This window comes from Mycteria americana, chromosome 3 (assembly GCF_035582795.1).
Source record: "Mycteria americana isolate JAX WOST 10 ecotype Jacksonville Zoo and Gardens chromosome 3, USCA_MyAme_1.0, whole genome shotgun sequence".
NCBI classification, from domain to species: domain Eukaryota; kingdom Metazoa; phylum Chordata; class Aves; order Ciconiiformes; family Ciconiidae; genus Mycteria; species Mycteria americana.
The window spans coordinates 101,909,938-101,932,761 of NC_134367.1; the positions used below are offsets into that span (position 1 = coordinate 101,909,938).

A 22,824-nucleotide genomic window follows, 5' to 3' on the forward strand; every position below is an offset into this window, starting at 1 on the left:
AGTCACAGGAAAATGAAAAAAGATACCTCTATTTTGACCATGCCTGAACCAATATACAGAATGTCAATAAAAGTAAAATTTATTTTTTATTATTAGCAAATTTGAAGTATATACCACATTGTGAAAGATACTTTAGTAGCATAACAAAAACCAAGAAAAGAAACTTGAACAGTACAAATCAAGACAGAGGATTTTTTCATTCCAGAATATTATCTATCAGTACCCTGCTATAATCTAAATTGCCAAAGGGCTTTTAAATTCCAGCAGTGAAAACCAGTTATAAAAGGAAAAGAAATACTTTCAAAATATGTAACCCATAATCCCTCACACACAGCACTTCACTGCTCTGCAGAACTCTTCAGGATAAGCATAACGCTTTTAGTAAATGTGCCGATATCCACACCCAAGATTAATTTAAGATGGTTTTGTTCTTCCCAGTCCTAGGAAAGAAGGAATGCACTTGCACTGCTCTTGACTATAAGTATGTATTCGACAGTCTTATATGCAAGCTAAGGAAAGCACTACAGACACGATCATAAAAAGACTGGAAATTACTCTGAAAGGTCTGAAGAGTTTTATTTGTCATAGTGGGAGGGGTCTTGAGGTAGTTCTGCCTCGGAGCAGTTAATGGCTATTTGAATGAAGATTAACGAGCAGATGTATGAAATCTGCAGACGACATCAAGCTGGGAAAAGCTGCCAGCACACTGGGGGGATCTCGGCAAATAGGAGAGGGGTCAGTCAGAAAGTCAACACAACAATTTCAACAAATTCAGCAAAATTTCAACAAAGTCAAAAAAAGAAACTGTGTGAATACGAAGTGGGAAGCCCAATTGGCAAAGAGTACTGAGGACAATAAGTGGACCACAACAGGGGTCAACAATGTGGAGTTACAGCAAAAAGCAAACTCTTGTCCCTTTGCTGACAGGAGTGGGAGAAGTAACTGCTCTGTGCTATTCATCCCCGGTGAGGCCTCCACTGGAGGCCACAAACTGAGAAAACCTGCTGCTGAAGAAGAGCACGAGAGGAATGATGGGCTACAGCACATCACCTACTGAAGGTGAAGCTGAAAAGAAGATCCCTGCCTATTACCTAGAATCTGCAATCAGGAACCTGTTAAACAGTTAATTTGAGACACTTACCTGAAATCATAAAAGTATATTCTTATTACTACAGTCTACTTCAGAAACACACATACGATGTCAAATCCAGTAAATTAACTTAAAGGAAATACACTTGGATTTTCAAATCAGTTTTAATTAGGAAAAAACTGGTTGGAAGCTTCACAACAGTGGCATTAAGCCAAAAATCTTAACTCATAGTGCATAATTCCGCTAACCCAAATGGGCAACATTAAAATATATTTACACCCAAATCCTGCATTCACATTTTATAATAATTTTAAGATTCCACAGGCACCTGGGGCACCACACTGGCAGGTTATGCAAGTAATTACTCCTGGTAAAAACAAAGATGCAAATGGTCTTAGCATATACATAAATAAGTTCACTAAAATTATGCAATGTCATAATATTCTGACTCTAAAGTTCACTTGCTTTTATGTACCAAACTGATACATACTTGTCTGCATTCTTTGCCACTTTTGATATTAATTTAGATGTTGATGCTACTCTCAGCAGCTTGTTACGACTGTCATCTGAACTCTCCCAAGCACTGTGAGGTTTTTCAGCAGTCAAGGATTTCTTTATGCTAGAAGAAACAAAAATATATTTTAAAATGACAAGATAATAACATAACAATAACTGGAACTGGTATGCAACGGACAGATCAAGCAGCAGGAGACAAAAGCAGAGCTAGGTCTTCCTTCAAGCTGAAGCATGAAACAGGGAAAAAAGATTAGTCAAAAAGTTCTAACTGGATGAATGAAAACAATTGAGCAAGACAGTTGCCAAATGTTTTATCCATTCCCTTCCACTTCCAAATGCTCTTACATAAATACTTGAACAAAATAACTCTATACTTCATTACTATATTGCTAATGAATTACAAAAGTGGAAAAAAATGAGGCTACAGTATATTAGCCTTAAAGAATAAATTATATTAAAAAACCCCCTTAAGAATGTAACAAAGAAAAGAAGAATTTTTTTCCCTGATTAACTGTTCACCAGCTTTAACATACTGATTTCTGAGGCAGAACAGTTCTATCAGATTACAGTTTCATATGGCTGTTTTGCAGATAGCACATTCTAAACCACATTAATGGCTTTAATCTTTCCGAAACAAATGTCTGCAAACTTCTTGCCTGAATAAGGCAAGTTAGGTTTGGCCAAATAATACAGACGATTAAATCCATGAATTCTGATATAATTTTTCAGCAATCTTATTGTAGCCAATTTCCACTAACAGGAACCTGCAAGTTTTGCAGTCACTAGTTCGTTAGTTTCACGCACTTCTTAATCATGGAAAACATGTTAAAAAGTGATCTAGCTCAAATTATTCTTCAACCAGCTGATTTAGAGTCTGCATATGTCCTGCTAACAGTATTATACTTCATCCCGTCAGAAATGCTTTTTACAGGAGTAAGTCTTGAACTGCAACCTTAAAAATGGCAAGCTCCTTCCTCAGCACCTCAAGAGGCTGAAAGGTCCTGCGACAAACAAGTTAATCAAACCAAGTTAAACCATTAGGAGACTAAAAAAGGCATTTCTTTTTTTCCCCACACTGCAAAAGATTAGTAAGCGAGACTTCAGACAAACATCTTTACAGTGAGATACCAGGCAGAAGAACAGGCCACAAGTTCGGCTTCAGACAACTTAAGAGTTTGCGCAAGACATGGAGACAGAGCCTTTATGGAGTGTTATAACATGCATCAGTCAAGTGAAAGTTTAAACATTTATTAGAGCTGTGAATTCGAGCAATGCAAGACAACATAATCTTGTGAACTACAGTAAATTTCAGAAGAATAAATTTCATTTATTTAAGAGCTTGTTTCAGTCTCCTAAATGCCAAACAGTAAAAGAAAATTTCATTCCTTGCAAAACAATAAGGTGACAATGAACTGAAAAAAGAAAAAAAAGAAACCACAGAATGATCTGCATAGTTTTGAAACTCAGAAAGAATCACCCAAATCTTAAAATCCATTTCCTTAACTATAAAAAGCCTTTTTTAAAAAAAAAAAAAAAAAGTACCATTTTTTCTGTGCCTAATTCCCACTAAAATGAGTGGGAACTTAGAGGCAATCCTAAATAAACTTCTACATTCACTCAAGTCAAGCAGTTCTATGACTGGTAAAACCAGAACTTCATTCATGTAAAGAATCAGAATAAAAGTAAAGTGAACCACCCTTCAACCCAGCAGGAACTGAAAAGGGAAGGGCCGCAAAAAAAATCCAAACTGCAGTCACTTTATAAAGTAATTTGAGAAGAAAAACTCGTGAAGGAAGAGTTGCAATGATACTAGTATTTAACAAATGCTGTTATGAGATGTAGTAAATGGCCATGTGCAAAATACACTCCACAATTCAGCTATGCCAGACAAAACCTACGAAGTGTATTTTGAGAGGATCAAGTCAGAGTCATGGTTAAATATTTTATAATAATGACTGATTAGAGGTAATCTACCATATTAGGATTTCAATCACAGACAAAAAAAAAAAACAACCAACTTTGTAATCTTAAAAATCTACTCAAAGAAAAATTGCATTTTTACATATTTGGTCTGTTGCAATGCATGTTGAATGCATCTTCTCTAGCACAAAAAAAATTAAAACATTTCTTAACTTGATCATGAGACTGGAACTATTTCACATGACTTGTCAAATACGAACTCAGTATCATTACAATCATTTTCTAGTTCTGTACTGTGGTACTGTGAAAACCTTTTAGCTGGAGCAGAACTCTTGCTTTCTTGAGTTTGCCTGTGTGTTTGGAGAGTCTGTGAGGAGGGCTGGGGAGAAGGTGATGCTTGAGTTTGTGGACTTTGATCATTAGAATGAGATTCCTCTTTTTTTTCTTTCTGTCCTGGAGGTTTTTCCTTCTTTTTTTCTGTACCGCTGTAAAATAAAGTATAACATAGGGGGGAAAAAAAAAAAGAGAACAAGCAAATAAATTAAAAAGGTGGGAGAAAATGCCCTCTGTGAAAAGATGGGAGAAGCATGTAACAACTTACTATATATAATCACTGAAAGACCACTTTGATTATTTGCTCACCCTCTTCAGGTTAGCGTTTTGCTAAAATAAGATTTATTCACAAGCTCCAAAAATAAAAGGTGAGGGAGGCATGGAAGATTATTTACTTATTTTTACTGCGTAGTTGTACTAAGTTTACTCTGACTCTAAAATGAATACAACTTTGATTTGAGTATGTCCTTCATTCACAGGTGCTTCTGCAGCATTCAAAGCTGACACAAGTTGATGCACCACAAGTCTGCCGTTCCTCAGAAAAAAAACATCCTCTGGTTCAGCTCACTTGACTACCTTACCATGCTGCCAGCCAAGGCTCAGTGCAAGTGAAAGGCAGGAGTGTGACTTGCACTATCTCCGATTAGCTTAAGCCCCCCATGAAAACTATACCCCTCCCTCTGTATTTCTGGCCGTGCATGGTACCGCTTATCTTTGCGCTGTCACCGAAAGAGTGAAATGCTGTTGCTGGTCCCTTGGCTCTCCCTGGCTGCACCAGAGTTCAAAGGAAATCATCCCTGAAAACTCATTGCTGTTTTGATCTTAGTTGACTAACATCAGACTGTCTTGCCACTTCTTTAATGCCTTCAGTAAACGACAGCTAAGAATACATCTTTATTTCCATAGTGCTGTACTTATTAGATTAACATTTGAAACAGCTTTAAACACATGTCATTAAGAACCTTAAATTCATTAAGAACCTAACCAAAGGCCCACTAAGTAAACAGAAAGATCAGTTAAAAGGCTCTTTATAAAATAGCATGCTTTGCAATATACTGAATCACACAAATAATAGCAGGACCTAAAAGAGAAGATTATTCTGTAGTACACGGCCTATTTTTTTTTTTACAATTTAAAAAAAAAAATCTTCCAAGATAAATTTCTCAGTGAATAAACAAAGCAAGATACAAACACCGGCTAAAAAGGAAAAAGAAAGATTTTTCTTTTTGGTTCAAAATAACCTGCAAAGTAAAAAAGAAATGGTATCTTTCTGAAGGGGAGAATCCAGATTTCTATTCCTTCACACCAATTCAATCCCCAAACCCTTGTATAGCCTTAATTATTTGTGTTTCCATTTACCTTTCCCCACTAAACAATACAAACCAGTAAGACAATATTCAAAATAAATGAATAAAAATGGGCCCCCAATTTTAATACAACATTCATAGGACCCTCTTTTGCTTCATTTGTTATTTCAATCAGAGTATATCACCTACCGCTGAGACAAAGCCCTCAACATTTATGAGTTCAACTTTTCTCAATGCTTCCAAAGAAGCATTGAAGAACAGGTAAAAACATAAAAAATAATATAAAACCCAAAATACATTTGTAAGGATCACTCAGGATTTCTTCTGTAAACCATATTAACTAGTTAAAGATGTCAATATAATCCATCAAAGTTACATTTTCTTTTCCGAAAAACAGATGAAAACAAAACAGAAAGAGCTTTCACATTTCTTGAAGGCATATATGTCATCACAGAGAACAAAGCTTGAAGAACTGTGGGGTTTTGGTTAATAATTTATAGCCAGAAGTCCTTAATTAACTAGAAGCATAAAAATTATTATTATTATTTTTTTAACCAGAAGATTTAGCTTGCATTGCTGGATGCAAAAGCACACTACACAATCATAATCTTTTTGCAGTCTGAAATGCAGTATAGTGAAATGCAGTAGAGTGACATAAATTCTCAGAATCCCTGGTCACTAAAGAAAACAAGAGTCTCTCTGTTCCTGTTCCAACAGGTACACTCATAGACCTCTGCATTCATTCTCCCACAAACGCAGGATTTCTCATAACGAAGCCCATCTACTAGGACAGACCTCTTTTTTTTTAAAGAAATCATCTTTCAGGAAGACATGCTTCCAATCTTCCCTTTCCCTCTACTTGGGGATTTCAAAATAGTCTAATAATAGTAAAAGAGATAAGGGACGAAGGAGGAGAGAGAATACACAAACGTAATGACTTCTGTAACTCCAGCTTGCAAGCCTACAAAGAATGGTCCTACTTGGTCAGAACAATGGCTCACCTGGCACCACATTCTGTCTCTGATGGTGGAATGAAAGAGCTCATCAGTGAGGTTATTACCTGCAGTCCCTTTCCCCATACTTTTTGTAATATCCCGTTTACAATGACACACCAGCAATCCTGCAATTCACCTCTGTGTTCCTCCAGCACGCCCAAGTGAATGCCACCTACTGACAGTGGTATATTATCTAACTTATCAATTCGGTCTCATATTTTCTATGTTCTTACCCAAACTCATTTAGCTCATCTGATCCATCTCCTAGAAACCACAGGTTCAGTGTGGCAATCTCTTCAATGGCTTTACCGAGCTTGTCAGCTGTGGACTATCCATTTCACACCTTTGCCATTAGATTCACTCCTTAACTTCTCTGTTGGGCCATGAGAATCACTAGACCACTCTGGTTTCTCTGAGTTGCAGCACAAGGTATACCTTGGGTGCCAACACAGTACTTTTATCTACCACCAGATTGCAAGTGGGCTTCTTTTTTTGACTGCAGTTTTAATGTGAAAGTAAATTACGTAGATATGTGGCACACTTGGTATTGAATATCTTTGTGCTGAATTTATTTGGTTTGCTCTGTCCTGCTAAAATCTTCATCTTAATTGTATTACGACTGCTATTACAGAGCGGCTCTCCCACTAATACCTCTTGAACTAGGTCTTCTGCAACAACTGAAACCAAATCAAGAACAGCACCTTTTCTTGTGGGTTTCTAAAGACTAGTTATTCTGGGAAGCAGTCATTTAATGCATCCAAAAATTCTTTCCAAATCCCAACTTGATGAGACATTTCTTCGGTCTACACGTGAGTAGTTGAGATCTAATACTATCTGTCCTAATTTTGCAGATTCTCTAATTTCACTTAACACAGTGTTTCATCCTTTGGACCACAACACATTGGCAACTACCGTGGAGGGTGGTCATTCTGAAACACGAAGACTATTCTTACCAGAAACCGTTTTCAGAAGAGTGTTTAGTCCTAAGGAAAATGATCAAGCAGGCCTTTGTGATAGTCACCTGCACTACAAAGTACAAACCTCTTTCCAACTCTAGTGATAACACAAGGTATCCAGCATGTGTTTCGTTCTAAAGTGTTTCACAAGTCAGTACCAGACTACAGGGCTGAAAATTTCCCAATGTGTATGTGACTTCACCTCTGTCAATGGGACATCATCTACCTGTTATTCGTGGTACATTCCTGGGTTCTGGTTTTAGCAACAGCTGATATTTCAGCATACCTTTGTTGAAATGAGACGTGCTGCTGCTGTGCAGCTACTGAGCCATCAGATCATCTCCATGATCTCAGTGTTCAAGTTGGTGGAACAAGGATTAAACAGTCCAGGAAATGAAACAGAAGAAATTCTCAGAGATGGCACATCTACAGAGGCCAGAGCCCCAGAAATGTACAATACTAAGACTGCACAAAATACAGACACTAAATTTCAACAACAGTAACAGTTTGGACAGAAGCAGGTCTTCTGTTATTTGTGACTAGATGTATGGCTACATATATTTAGAACATGAAAAGCTATAGGCAGGTTGTGGGGGCTGTTTGGTAACCAAAGTGTAATTCTACATCAACAGATGATCATGTCCACCTGCTGCACCAGTTCAACCTCCAGCCTGAAGAAAAGCCTGGACAATTTGGCGTGAAGCATCCCATGACCAGCTGATATTCTCCTTTGGCCTCCCTCCTTTTCAATCATGACAAGAATGTTAGAAATAGACATGTTTACCCTAACTTTAAGGAAATGGGATTACTGTTGACATTCACTTACGTCTCCTACTAGGAACACTATTTGGTACTGAACAGTTTTGCTGCTGTTAAAAAAAAACCCACAAAGCCTGAGATTTGACATTTTCTTTCACCTTTCTTGAGCTGGTACTTTTACAAAAGGCCAAGTCTATTTTCTTCCAAATACCAAACAAATTTCATGGAAGTGTATAAAGACAGGAGAGTGAAAGGAACTGCTGAAAAGGTAACTAAAGAAGGGACTTAAGCCTTCCTAAAACAAGCCTTGAAGAAGGGAGTCATTATCTTCAGATGCATTGGAAGCACCAAAACCTCCCCTGGACCGTTATTTGGGTGCCTGGGGAGAGCTGCCCTCTGCATATTCAGTCTTTCCTCTTTTGGCCTATTCAGGTCTCCTTTTAAAGACCTTAACTCAGATGACAGGGATGCTGGCCACTCCACTCTGCTCTTCTTCTGTAGTCAAGTGTTGAGCAGCCAATGAATCAAGAAGGTGATTCAGTGCAAATGCAAGCTGAACACCACGGGAACCGGACTGGCTCTCATCAAAGTGCCAAGAGCCACAGGGGTAAGATTAATGGAAAAGTGCTAACTAAGAAATACCTTCCTGCAGGAATGTCTTTTGTCCCAGTGCTTGTCACGCTAGCAGATAGAGACATACAGTGATCAGTTTCTGATTTATTGTTGAAAAGTAAACATAAGGATTCAAAAAAAAGAAAGATATGTAATGCTACACAATGGAGAAGAGCGAAGAGCAGGGCATTACCCTTGCCTTCCAAATTCCAAAGGGCATTAAAGCTTTTTCTGGTTTGTTCTCATACAGTTTATATTTGCATATTTGCATACAGCATTTTTACTCCCTGAAGTATATAATTTCCTTGTCTTGTTGTATAGCAGAGTATTTATCCACACTAGAAGATAAACTAGCCACTGGAGTTACCAGAGTACTCTACAGAGGCCAAGAATTTGTTCACATAATTTACCAGTTATACATTAGGGTATTCTCTGTCCTGTGGCTGTATCTGGCAGGCTGTTCTTCCCAACAAATAGGAATAGGTGCAAAACGTATTGATTAAAGAAGCCATGTAATCACTATCTAACAGACCCACAGAAGAAAGTAGTTATACAAATACTTTGTTTACTGTATGCAGCTGAAACCATTACATGGAGGGAAAAAAGCTATTGTTTGGCGCTAGGCTCATTTAACTTACAAATACTCAAGCACTGTTATTTCTACACATTTCAGATCTGATAGAGATATTCTTCATAAAGACAAAGTAGCCATATTTTGGGTTAAGATTTTCTACACAAAAATGTAAACTTTCATCTTACACAATTCACTATTGTTTCATAGCTATTTTGCTATTGCCTACCATTTACACTCCAGACAATGGAGTCAGTTTTGTCCTTTAACTTCCTTGAAAAAAAAAATAAAGATGCAGATGAATACCAGAAGGAAAAAGTTTCCATTTGTATTGGAAATACATTTGCCCATTCTGTCCCTTCGTGAGAATGCATTTTGGACACTATACACTATAGAAATACTGTCCATTTATGAATTCTTTTTAGAACGCTGCTGTAAGCAGCCCAACAACATGATACATCTCCAAAGTTTATTTGTGCCTTACTAGACTTCAGGAAGCTCTGCTGAGGGTCATGCAGAGGCAAAAAAATCAAACTCTTCCTCAGTTTGTTCCCCCTCCCAAATGTAATTTCAATTTTAATAACAAGTCGGTACCTTTTTGCAGCAGATGAAAGAGTTTCTTTTCTGGCAACAGAAACAGAGGAACTGTGGCTTGTTTTCCTGCTTCCTGTACTCCCATTAGTTATACAGGACATCGAGATTGCTTCTCGAAGGCTTGGCTGACCTAGAAAAAAAATATTGAAGAACACAAGGTTTTACAGCTGTATCCAAAGATCCATCTGAAAAAAAAAAAGCTCTCGGATGTGGACCTGGTATCAGATGGCAGCAGCCCCAGCATTCAGGACAACCATCTAGCCTATATCCAGCGACATACATTCATGAAAGCCTTAACCTAGGCAGCTGGAGATGGAAGACCTGGGACACTAAGGCAAGAATATGCTCTGATAGGGGTCAGCTTCTCTACTGCCATGCTGCCAACAAATACTTTAATTCAGTGACATGCCACATCTCTTTCCAGTTGTGATCCACGGGAGAATTATAGATTACGGCTAGCCTTGGGAAGCTGGTAGCTCCAACAGCTGTGGGAAAGCAGATCTGATTATTTCAACTCTGTTGTTCAAAACCATCACAGCTCAGATAATACCACATGAGGTTTGTTGCTTTCAATTTGGTTTTTTCCTAAAGTTCAAAGATGTCCTAGACAGAAACCCTCTCTATACTGAAAGAATTATTAAGTTATTTAAGGGTTGCGATTCTAAGGATTCAAAAATCAAGTTTTTCAGCTTGTTTTCCGCTGCTCCTTCCATCTTAAAAACATGTCGACCTTTGAGTATATGCACTATGGTATAGTTATTAAGTTTCCGATATAGTTTACTCTGTAGAACATCTGCCGCATCCAGTGAACATTACAGACTCCCTCCAGGGATGAATCATGACTGTATATGTGAAGAAGGCTGTTGTCTGTCAGATGCCCACTTCACTCATTGCAGAAGTTTGAAACTATGCAGTGAATGTGGGAGGGGACTGCAAGGAAGACGGGGGGAGCGAAGGGTCTTCTATTTAAAGAGCTGAAAGCTATCCTGGCAATCAGCTCTCAGACCTGCCTTGGCCACAGACCATCAGTGAAATACAAGGCATTTTACTCAAATCTGACATTTCACCCTTTCCCACTAATTGTGTGTGTCTCCTTTTTTGTGTGCCCGTCTTATTTCTAAGGTCTTATTTGGAAAAGAGTTCTGCCCCCTCCTCCCCTCGAGTGCTAAGTTTGTGCTTTTCCCCTCTGAAGCATTACATGCCCTGAAAAAATCCCTGGGCTAATCTCACATTAAGCATCCAAAAATCAGCAGTCACTTTTGACCCCATCTCTGTGCCACATCCCCATTTCACAAACAGCAAGTTGTTACTGCATCTATGGGGTCATGATGTCCAGCCACTCTGACTTCAGCAACAAGCACGAAGGGCACGACTGACAGGAAAATAACAGGTCTGTGTTCATGGCAGGCTTGGAATAGTGCGAGACAGATAAGGCATGAGGCCATACATTGAAGATAAAAGTGAGGAGTAAAAAAGCAGTCGGGGAGAATCGGCTGCTCTGCACACTGAGGGCAAACTCACACAGATGCGATTTCAACAATACCAGCATTTGGTCCATTTGTCACATTGCAGCTCTTTCAGGCAGGCTGAGGAGCAAATTAATTCTTATTTTAAACAAGCACTTACATACGAGAGATACCCATCAAGGGAATATTAGATTTCAGAACTATTTGGATGAAGGTAGAAATGGGCTGACCTGCGCTAACCATATACTGCTTCAAACGCACCAAGCAACATGTGGCCACATCTGAAATTCAGATCAGGAAAGCCAAAAGGAGCATGCAGAATATCCCAGGCAGAAATGAGAATAAAGGAAATCTGAAGAAAGTAAAGACACACTTAAATACAGAAACACTGCAAAGATCATTGTTGTTCTTCCTAAATTCTGCATAAATCAATTTAGTGTGATTCCTTCCAACCGGTACTTCTTGGAGACCGTTTTATTTGCAACATACACATTTGGAATACAGATTTTATTTTGAAAGTTAATATATTGTACAAAATCTCTAAAGCTCAAGAGATTTTTTACCCCCCTGTGTAATTTAGATGCAAGAACAAAAGCACATGAGCTTAAAAAGCACTTTTAGTATCAGAACCCTGTAAATTAGCTTCTTTTATTTTCAGTGACAAAGTAAATCATCTTCTTTGTGGAGATGCATAATATCAAGGCCTATGATTCACTCTTGAACTGCACATGACCTTAACATCTCCATCTGCTAATCGTAATAGATCAATGCCTCTCCAACCAGCACTAGCACAGCTTTCCAGAAACGTGCATCAGGAGACATAATAGCGGTAATTCTCAGTACGGCGGAGAAAGCATTCAGCGGAAAGTGTAAAGAACAGCGGTACTACAGGCAGGGTATAAGAACTTAATAAGATGGGGGAAAAAAAATTGCTCTGTTTTCTCAAGCAAGGAGCACACTGCTATTTTGTTCAGTGGTGGTATCTAGAAGAATTCCCCCTACTAAGTACGAAAAGCATTAGTTCCTGCTTACATCGAAGGACAAAACTGATTACAAATAAAACTGTACATCAGTGTATACTCATGACCGGAATGTGCTCTGCTCCACGCAATGATGAATGCAATAATAATAATAATAAACAACAAGGATATGTATGGCTGTTTTGGGGTTATTTGTTCTTCAGTAAAGTGGATGTTGATGGTAGATCTGCAGAGTAATTCCCAATTTCAACAAGTAGCACGCAAAATTAAGTTTGAGATGAAGATTTTTGAATCAAAGTTAAAACAATTTTTGTAAAATGACTAACAATTACACATAACCCAGATCTCTTGAATCATTCATTTCTTGAAAAAATGACCAAAACATTTGGACACAGATTGAAACATCAAGATCTAGGAAAAACTGCATTGGCAGATTTTTTTCAAGTGTCAAAAATATATCAGGCTTTCTTACACTCCAGAACAAAATCTTGGTCAGTCACAGTTGAAGGTGCTGCATTCAATGTGCAATAAAATGTAAACCCCAACAAAAACATTGAACACCCCCCCCCCCCCCAAAACCCCAAACCCCTAAGAAACAAGCCCCCTTCCAGGCTCTCTATATATTCCATTTTAACTAGATATTCAAAAGCAACCTCTAGAATACTTCTTTTTAAAGGGAAAAAAAAATAAAAATTCAATTCATCTGCAATTATATGTAAAGAAAATGCATTTAAATTTTAAGCCGTGAGAAGGAAGTGCAAGTTTAAGCCCTGTGCACTTCCCAGGCAGTGCAGCAGTGAAGCCTGGCTGCTCACAGGGTGAGACACACACAATCAGGATCTTCCCAGGGAAGCCAACACACCAGTCCCAAACCACACAGCTCTCTCCATGACTTTTAACCAGGGCATCTCTACAGTCAAAAGAGGTCAAAAATTAACAACGCTATAGCCTTCTTCACTGCAGAGATAGTCCTTCATAGCAGTCAAGCAACTTTGCTTCAGAGACCTGGGAAATAACAAAGCGGCACAGGAGAACACAAATTCCAGATCAATAGACTAAAACAACCGAGTTCTCCCAGCACTAGGATTGCACATCTCTGCCAATATCATGTCATACATCACCTGCTAGCATAAACAGTCTGAAATTTTTCAGACTGAATAGCACTCAGCTTTATCTGTTAGTTTGGAACAAAAGCCAGACATAAACTGAACATAAAATGAAAGCCCGTGTATGGTGAGCAGGATTAAAGCCAAATTGTCAGAGATCAAAGTGGTAAAAAAATGTCTTTTATGGATAATGGATTCATCTCTGTTCTGATAATTTTCATAGAACAGTATCTGTTGAGTTCAAAAGAAGCATTTCATTAACATCTGTCAAGTACACAAGTGTGTGAATGAAAGATAAGTAGGATTAGAAAAAACAGACCACAATAAACCAAGAATCTATTTCTAACTCTTTATCAGCCTTGATTAGCTAACTGGGGAAAAACTGAAGCCAAGCTGTAAGAGACAGTGGTAAGTTTTGAAAATGTGTGTCCTGTGATAACATGATAGCTTTTCTTTCCAAACATACATATAAGGTACTAGAGCTGAGGATCAGTTAGTAATTCACTTCTTTTGCCCAAACAGAAAAGTTACAGGGTTTTTTTTTTTGTTAAAATGTATTCATTATGTTATTACTTGTGTTAACTGGAACAACGATTTGCTTAATATCTTTGTATTTGCTGATACCCTGACAAGTAAACTGCCTTTCTTCCAAAGAAAATCCAAACCCTTCTTTCTCTTCTTCAGGTAATTTCAATTTAAAGTAAGTAGCTACAGCTCCATTAAAATAGCTTCTCTGGACATTTCATACCAGTGGATTTAAAACAAAAAGCTCAACAAATTACATGTTACAAAAAAAAGGATTTACTTACACTTTTTTTTTTTTTTACAATAAGGCATACAATATCCAAGTCCTTCAGCAACCTTAGAATACTTCATTCTCAGCCAAACTTGACAAAGACTTCTATATTTCAAATGTATTACATGTCTATGGGTTTTGTGCAAATAAAACCGATGGCTGGAAGGACAGAAACCCAATTTAGTACTGTCACTAGAGAAGTGTACAATGTGTGTTCAACCACACTATTAGTCACCAGAGAACCCACACAGGTGAGCCACAGAAAAACAGACTGAAATAGTTCTAAGTGTAGCAGAATATAAGATTTTATCTGCACTTCCTTCCTAAAATAAAGACACCAAAGTGAACTAGAAATTATGACAAATCCTAAACTTGCTTCAAGATGTTACAATAAATTGTACTAAAGCTGATTCAAGGGATGTCAGTCCCTCAGCTCATGGAATATGCTGGCAAAGAAATAGCTTGGAAGCGCTAAAACTCTTTTCAAAAAGAGTACCATATTCTGAAGGGTAGGGGAAAATTTTCTTCAGTATTTTGTTTTATTCAACTACTTCACTTATGTAGTAAGGGTCCAATTCTGATTGAGACTTCTTAAGCAGAAAAAATGTTCTCTTAGTCTATCACATGAGAAACATTACAGGTCAGGACGAGATACTAGTTCTCAAATAATGACCAACATTAACCAAGAAAAAATAATTCCGTTGCCTACCTATGGGTTATACTACTTGTTTAATAATTCAATTTTAAGACAAAATGAAGTTTTGACAAACTTTATTATTCTTACAACAATTATATCTACTTGAAAAAAAATCAGATGCTTTTTATACTTTTTTTATTGAAGCCCAATTTCACAAATCTCAACTAGCAATTGGCTATTAAACATGTATTATTTGTCATTTCCTATTAAAAGGAAAAGAATTATCTGAACAGAGGCATATTAACGTGCAACAGTTTGACAATGTATAGCTAATGCATAAACATCTTGAGATGCAAGTGAATATCTCCCAACAGGTAGATAAATTAACTACAATGTTAAGAATAATTGAATATTTATTTAGAGATTTCCTACAAATTTTTAGAGCTAGTGACTTACCCTGTCAACGCATACATTTCTAACTATAACTGATCCTCCTAGAGACATAAAACTAGTTTTTCAGGTGTTATGCTCTTAAGAGTCTAGGGGAGCCATGCCCCTGCTCTGACAGTTGGCTCTTTGGGCAGGTATTTTAAGATCTACTACCCAGGGAAACTGAAGAAATCTTTGGCATGGGACAGCCAATTGCTTATTCAAACCACACAGCCCTGGGTTCCTATTATAAAAATCCACTGCACAAAGGAGGAAAACCTCCTCCCTCCCTACCATCTTACTGTTTTGCTATACTTTCCCAGAGGCACCATCTACTTCCACAACCAACTGCCAAATGAGCTATATCCAAGCAGAGGAAATAAAATTTTAACTATGGTAATCTGAAACAATTTGATATACTCTGGCAAACAGTGATTAAAGAGCTACTCAAGTGTTATAAACAACAAGCAGGTTTTATTTGAAAAACTGAGTGGCACCATTTAACTCTTCCAACATTGCAATTCTTAGTTTGAGAAGCATCATGGAGAACAGCAGAGTACCGCTCAGGAGAATTTGCCCACGCTGTTCTAAAAAAAGCACACAAATGCACAAAACATATCCAAAACTGTAAGAAGCATATGGAAAAAGAATAAGGACACTTATCACCACAACTGAAAAACATTCCTCTACAATGCTCTGAACATCTTCTCCAATGAACGAGATTATTAGGTTACAGAAGTTAAAAAAAAAAAAAAGAACTTTCTTCTTCTTCAGTTCTCTTTCCTTAAACTTGGTTTAGCTGGTTCGTGACCCTTAGTTCATTAATGCCCTCTAGATCCAAATTCTTTGAATAAAGGAAAATATATGAAGAACATAAAGAATAGTAAGTATAACAGAAGAGAAAGAAAATATTACAGAAGACAGAGGAGGATATAGGAAAAAATGGGGAAGAAATGCAGAAAAAATAATTTCAATGCAGAAAGAACAGATGGCACTACAACCAATACCTGGAAAATCCATTAAGACCGCAAGAGTATCATTATTTGTTACACGAGCATACAGCCTGCAGACTTCAATTGGACTATTCCCACGAGTATAATGACACACGTACAAGCTTGCCAGGTTAGTTTTAATATCGTGGATAAGAGCCTGTATCCTACCTCTACCATAAGCATTTTCCTATCTATACTTCTATTTTCTGTTCCTTTAACATCTACTGATTAGACAACATTAACATGTACCCAGTTATTAGAACAATTCTGCACATTAAAATGTATTAAGACTAAAACCACAACTGCAAGTCTATCTTATGCTGTCATTAATGAGGCTTGCTAAACACCTGAAGTCAATTTTTGTTAATATAAAACAAAATTACTTAATGTTATTGAAACGAAACTATTGTTGAGATAAGGTAAAAATTACATCTGAAGTGCTTTGCTTACGTTACTGCAATGAATACGGTTGGACTTGATGATCTTAAAGGTCTTTTCCAACCTATTCGATTCTGTGATTCTGTGAGATGGAATTTGATGCAAGATACTACTTAAGATTTTTCTTATTGAAGAGACACACTATTTCACATGAGAGAAGGGAGCAGGAAAGCAGCAAGGAAAACTCTCTGGGTTCCTATTATAAAAATCCACTGCACAAAGGAGGAAAAAGAAAAAAACTTCAATCCGCATTTCGAGTACATAGCTGCTTTTGCAGGTCCCCAAGATCACTGCTTTAAGTAAAATAAATGCCTCTCAGTCTGCCAACCTGCATTGTCATGGGAGACCCTCTCTGCAAACTGCCATCCACTGCTTCAATTTCACTTTGAGAGTTGAATTTGCATATGAGTTATTTGATATCAACTCTCATCCAAGCAATAAGAAATGTTCCTCCAAAGGTTCAACCTGTGACAAGCCTCCTCATTACTTCCGAGTCCAGAAAAAGGACATGAACTCTTTGTTTCTCTACGGGCAGACATCAGATGTACTTTCTGGTAGATGGCCACTTTTTCAGGCAGGAGCTCATACCCCAGTGACTTGATTAGTCTGAGATATTTTACTGGTGCCATTGTGTGCCACAAACTTGTCTCCACACCCAGAGCCTGAGGGATGAATTCTCCTGTTACACACATTTTGACACCCTGGAAGATTTTAATAGGTTTACCAGGCACCAGCTGTGAGCCAATCTATCTTGCTGGCAGCTGCAAGTACCAGACTGCTTTATGCTTTCCTTTTCTTCAGTGTCCAGGTAATCTTTGTTTTTGGAACTTTTTGTGAATGTTAACAGCATCAATCATGCATCAACAGCAGAGACATGTGGCAACAAGAGTGCAGAGCTGCCAAAAGCAAAGAACTTCTCACCAAAGAAATTCTTCTTACCAAGCCATCTATTAAAAAAGAAAAGAAAGAGAAAAAGAAAGATAGAAAGAAAGGGGGGAAAACAAAACCAAACACAAATGCACCCACACACTACAATCCCCCAAACGCTGTAGCTGCTGGGGACCTGTTCCCTAATCAAGCCCTTTCACATTTCTAATCCTCAACGCTATCTTTGGACCTGGTAATTTCTCCTTTGTGTAGTTATTCTTAGCTGTGTGCAGAGATGGAGAAGTACTATCGTAGCCTTTTTGTTTTGAAAAGATTTTCTCTATTTAGAATAACTTTCCATTGAGAAATAAAGAGGAAAACAAGCCACATGCAAACACCCCCAGTCTGCTTTTCGCTGTGCAATAATAGGCAAGTGCTAATTCTGTTGCGATCCCTACTAGAGGTATTTCCCTTATACAGTTATCTCCACTTCATGCTTTACTAGGAGGCACTAAAGTAGCTAAAAAATCTCACCCTTTAGCTTATCTCATACAGTTTGCAAATCACCTATCCCTCTATGAAGAGCAGCTTGCTTCCGAGGCAGGGCTAGACAGACAAAATCATAGGTAGTAACGTCCTGACTGCTAGCCCATGGGTTAGAAATAAAAATCTAGCCATGCCCATGTGATTTTTTTCACTGAAGACTGGACTAAGTTCAAAATAAGCATGCAACAGAAATGTAGGAAAAAAGAAAAACAAAGACTGCAAGGATAATGCAAAAAATTTTAGCTTCAGCTATGGTTGATTCAATCTGTCAATCTAAAATAAAGGGATAAGAAAAATAAGAACAGAATTAGCTCACCAGATATGCAATGCAGACAAACTAACACTAAGGATGAAGAGACCTCCTTCTGCACGAAGTTGGGCCATCAACTTCAGAATGAGAAAGATCAGTGAAAAAGTGATTGAGATTTGTCCCTTTCAGCATGATTCACAGTCTGTTCACAACACTTATTTTTAGCCTATGAAAAACCTCTCGTCAAAGACACTGCTTAGGTGGCAACAAGAAAAAAAATCGAGAAGTTTTAGAAAATTCATTTCAGCAACAAGTAGCAAAGACTCCTTCAAACTAGGTTAGATATTGTCTCTTACTCAGATTAAAACTCTTTTGTTTGATGGAAAGATTCAAGTTGGCTTTTTCCGGTACTATGATTCTTGTAAATTCAGTTTAAACGTATTTATCTCACTGTGTTGCCATACTTCAAATTAAACACATCTCTCTCAATGTATTCAGAAATATATGCACATCTATTCCCTTTGCTCATTATTTATGTTAGCATGTATTTAAGGGCTGCTGTAGAGACAAATACTTCTGGGAATCAAAATCACAGCTTTTTTTTTTTTTTTTTAAGAAAACCTCCCTATAATATTTACCATGAAACTGCAATTGTTGTAATGCAGAAATCCAGATTCTTGACAGGATTACAAACACCAAAAAGAGTTTTGGAGGAATACAATTACCTTTGCAGCAGCCATGACTTGACTAGTAAGAGCCTGTTATGTACCCGTAAAATACTTCAAAGAAAAATTAACAATTACTTCCTTGAGTATTATTTTTGTATGACAATTCAGATCTTCTGCCAATCCTACTCATTCACGAAAATAATACATTTCTCTTTTGTTAAAACATTTCAAGAGTTCTTTATCTATTGAATGAACTTAAAATACAGAAATCAAAAGTAGAACCTAAGGTATTGCAAAAAGCTATGTCTGAACTTGTTTTGAAATATTTATTAAAATATTGTTGTTTAAGCTTAAATCAATATTAATCTCAAGCTCATTCTTCAAGTCTAATTTTAGACTTGTACAAAATTCCAGTGACTGTATGTGAACATTTTATTTTGTGACATCTTTATACCACCTATGTGCAGCTGATTTCATGATAAACGGTGAAGTTAATGTGTTGCCTGGTGGTATTAGGTAGCTGAACATAATGGGGACACATCCACCACAAATTAAATACAGTGCCAATTAGTCATAACGCGTTCAAGTTCCATGTATTATCTCATACATGTACATCTCTGCCCCTGCCCCCATCTCTTTCTTCACAGTTCATGCTGTTGTCATTAATTGGTAGAGAAGTAATAGCACAAAGCTGAAGATATTTAGATATTCCCCCCCACCCCAAGAAATAATTAATTTATTTTTCACTGGAGAACTCGGTATGGCCCCAGGACCCCCAGAGTCCCAGTAAGCAGATGGCCCCAAGGCATTTTGCAGAACACAGCAAGTTTGCCCTGGCTGTGCACAGAGTTTGCTGGGTATTAACTCCAAGCCAAAGGTCTTTAGCCATGTTTGTGCATATTCCAGCCCATCTGCATTTAAATGGGAAGAATAAGGTCCTGTGTGGCACACATTTTGCCCACAGTTTTCCACTTGGACATTTTCTTTTTGTCATAATGGACAGCAGACAGCAAAGATTGATTTAGTCAAAATACTTGCTAGAGCTCTATTTACAGAGTTAGACAAGGAAGTCTCAATCTTGATGAGACCAGAGATGCATATCGGGTAGAGAGAAGCTCCTATTTATAAGCAGGGATGACAACAGTCTGCCATTTAGCACGCAAGAGAGAATGGCAGGATTCAGAGCCCAAGCCAATTAAGCATCATCACTTCCTTCCATCTGGCAGAGAGACTGCAAAAACACTTGATTAAGGAATTTGATCTCTCTGCCACATCTAAAATAATTCAAACTTTCAGCATTTTCAGCTTTTGCATTTTCAGCCTGTATAATGCAGCCACCCAGACAAACATAGGCTATGATGTGTCAGTTCAGTGTTATACTGGCCTTGGTGTAATAGGTGTACTTCAAGGCTGAAATACAGGGATTGAGCCCAGAAAACTCTGCACTGCATGGTTTGATGGGGATACATGCATTTACAGTGAATTAGAACTGTGAATTATCTGAAATATGACCTAAACTTTTATTTAATCAGAGCCTTAATATGTACCACAAACATACACGGCCGTAGTTCTCTCTGAATACACAGTTTTAAGTTGGAGTAAATTAAAATAACTTGATTCAAATAGTTCTCCACAATAGAAAAGGAAATGTTCATGGGGGAAAAAAAAGTATGTAAAAATTAGTGCCAACAGCATCTAGTTTCTTTATTTTAAAACAATCCTATATATTTCAAAGTTACAGTGTAAAAGTTACTAGCCACTAGGTGAAAGAGATACTGCTGAGTGGCTACATGGCCACTTCTTACAACAAACCTACTGGTGATGAGTTATTTCTGTAGATGAACAAAAATTAACTATATTCAGAAAACTTTCTTATTTGGTGGCAATGTGTTTTGGGTTTTTTGTTTAGTTTAGTTTTGTTTTTTAATTTAGGAGAGGGGGAAATGTAGCTTCTAATACCCCCTTTCAGTTGAATAACTTCTAGGTGAAGTCAAAGGTGAGACTTGGAGCTGCTCAAAAGCCCCAGAATACCCAGTGGCAGGTTAAAGACCGCAGCTCTAAAGCATTTCACCATTTAAATTAAAACAGGAACCTTTTAACAAGAAATAAGGTAAACTTTCAGGGGTGTTAAGTACATTAAAATGTTAGCAAACAGCAAAATTAATAAGCATATTTCAGATATCTATTAGCCATATACTATAAAGCCACTCTTAAAAAACTAACCCCTCCAGCTCAAAATATACCTGCCTTTCCAAATGAGACAGAAAAGGGAAAAAAGAAGTGATCAATGGAGAACATTCTAAATGATAACATTCTGACTCTAGAAACAGTTTACCAAATATGGGGTTACCTTTACTTGGTGCTGATTTTCTCACAGAAGCTACATGGTCTTCAGAGATAGCAAGACGCCTTAGCACATCAGCCAATGCTGCTTTTAGCACAGTGATTTCATCTTCTTGTTGCTGTACTCTCAGCTCCAGGGCTGAAAGACGGTCCTGGACATCAGACGTGCTCGCAGCTGAGATGCTGTCATCTGTACAGCGGGAAAACAGAGTAGAAAGAGGCATTTAACTGTTTTGTTCTAAACTAAAAGCCACAGAAAGAAGCATGTACAGCATGAGTATGTCTGTCCCATCATTTTCAAATACTGAAGACGTTCAAACATGTTCAGGCAAAGAAGGAATGGATATTATGTTGAACATATCAAATTAATGCTTCAAGACAGAAACGTTACTAATCATTAGCTAAGACAGAAGGCTTAAGGAGTGTGGGCCTATTACAATCGGAAGAGGAAATGCGTTTTCTGTTAAAATAGCATAGAAAGAAAAACATGCTTACCAGTAGAAGGAAGACTGAAATTAAGGTTATTTGAATAGCCAACTGAATTAACTAAAAAGGTATAAAATTGTGGTCAAAGTTCACAATATATTCTTTTGGAACTGTTGAAGAATTTTAAATGTGAACCTCAATATTAAAGCAAGATGTGAAGTTAAAAAAAAAAAAATCCACAGTTGAACATACAAGTATTGCTACCCATTGCCTAATTGCATTAAGTGGCAATCTCAATTGAAATGGTCTAGATCAGAGTTCTTAACTCAGTTCCTTCTAACTTTTTTCACATCACCACCCTGCATGTGCCAAAAAAATATATGACATTATAACATTTGGCCTGAAGTGAACAGAAAATAAATACACTACAAAAAGGTTCCAAAAATCTGTTTGGCCACACAGAGATAGATTAGCATAGAAGGCATAATCCAGCCAAATCTATTCTTCAGTGGTAAAAAGGAAATTACGGCTTCTGCATACTCTTTGCCTTTGACAGCTCTTTGCATTATTTCTGCCAAGCCAAAATAACACACAACAGATTTTTATATTTGGCTGTTCCAATAAATCACAGGCCAACCACTAAAAAAAGACCCAGAAAAGAATATGTTGCTCAGTCACAAGGTACTGAATTCCTTATCCATCCTGATTTAGGCTTACTAAAAACTCAGGAAGGAACTTCTAATACAGGTTTACAAAATTTACCTGTATTATACAAACAGACAGTATGCATCCACATTCCATGAAATGTATACAAAAAGCAAACTTACATGTAAGGGTAAAATACATGGATATTATTACTGCGATTATATACAATCGAAACTTTAGTTCACTAATCTTATGAAGACATACCAAGGGAAAAAAAAAAGTTAATATAAACCACAATCCTAAAACTCTATTTTCACTAAAAAAAAGCCTTCATCTTTGAAATACTTGCATAAGGGCACTTTTAAAATAAATGTAAGCAAAAGAAACACTGGGCCAAACCCCTCCAATTAATTAAATATGAAAGAAATTAAGGAGTTTAATGCCAGCTTCCATTCAGTTAAAACATGATACTCACTACTGAAGGAGCAAGAACTGAACCAACCAAAATAAAGAATCACAGTAATACTTTCACAACACTAAGAAAACTCCTACAAGGAATTAGTAAAATGAACTAATATTAGT

The 22,824-nt window shown here is 37.3% G+C and overlaps 1 protein-coding gene across 3 annotated transcripts in view; it reads right to left on the reverse strand.

The window, feature by feature from the left end:
• Positions 1–22,824, reverse strand: part of EML4 (EMAP like 4) — a 168,411-nt gene that overhangs the window by 54,448 nt on the left and 91,139 nt on the right. For all 3 annotated transcript variants that reach the window (XM_075496313.1, XM_075496312.1, XM_075496311.1), the window contains 4 exons: positions 21,179–21,361; positions 9,654–9,783; positions 3,838–4,011; positions 1,581–1,709 (listed from right to left, as the gene is read on the reverse strand). In XM_075496313.1, coding sequence (XP_075352428.1) covers positions 1,581–1,709; positions 3,838–4,011; positions 9,654–9,783; positions 21,179–21,361 — 616 coding nt within the window. The remainder of the gene's footprint in view (positions 1–1,580; positions 1,710–3,837; positions 4,012–9,653; positions 9,784–21,178; positions 21,362–22,824) is intronic.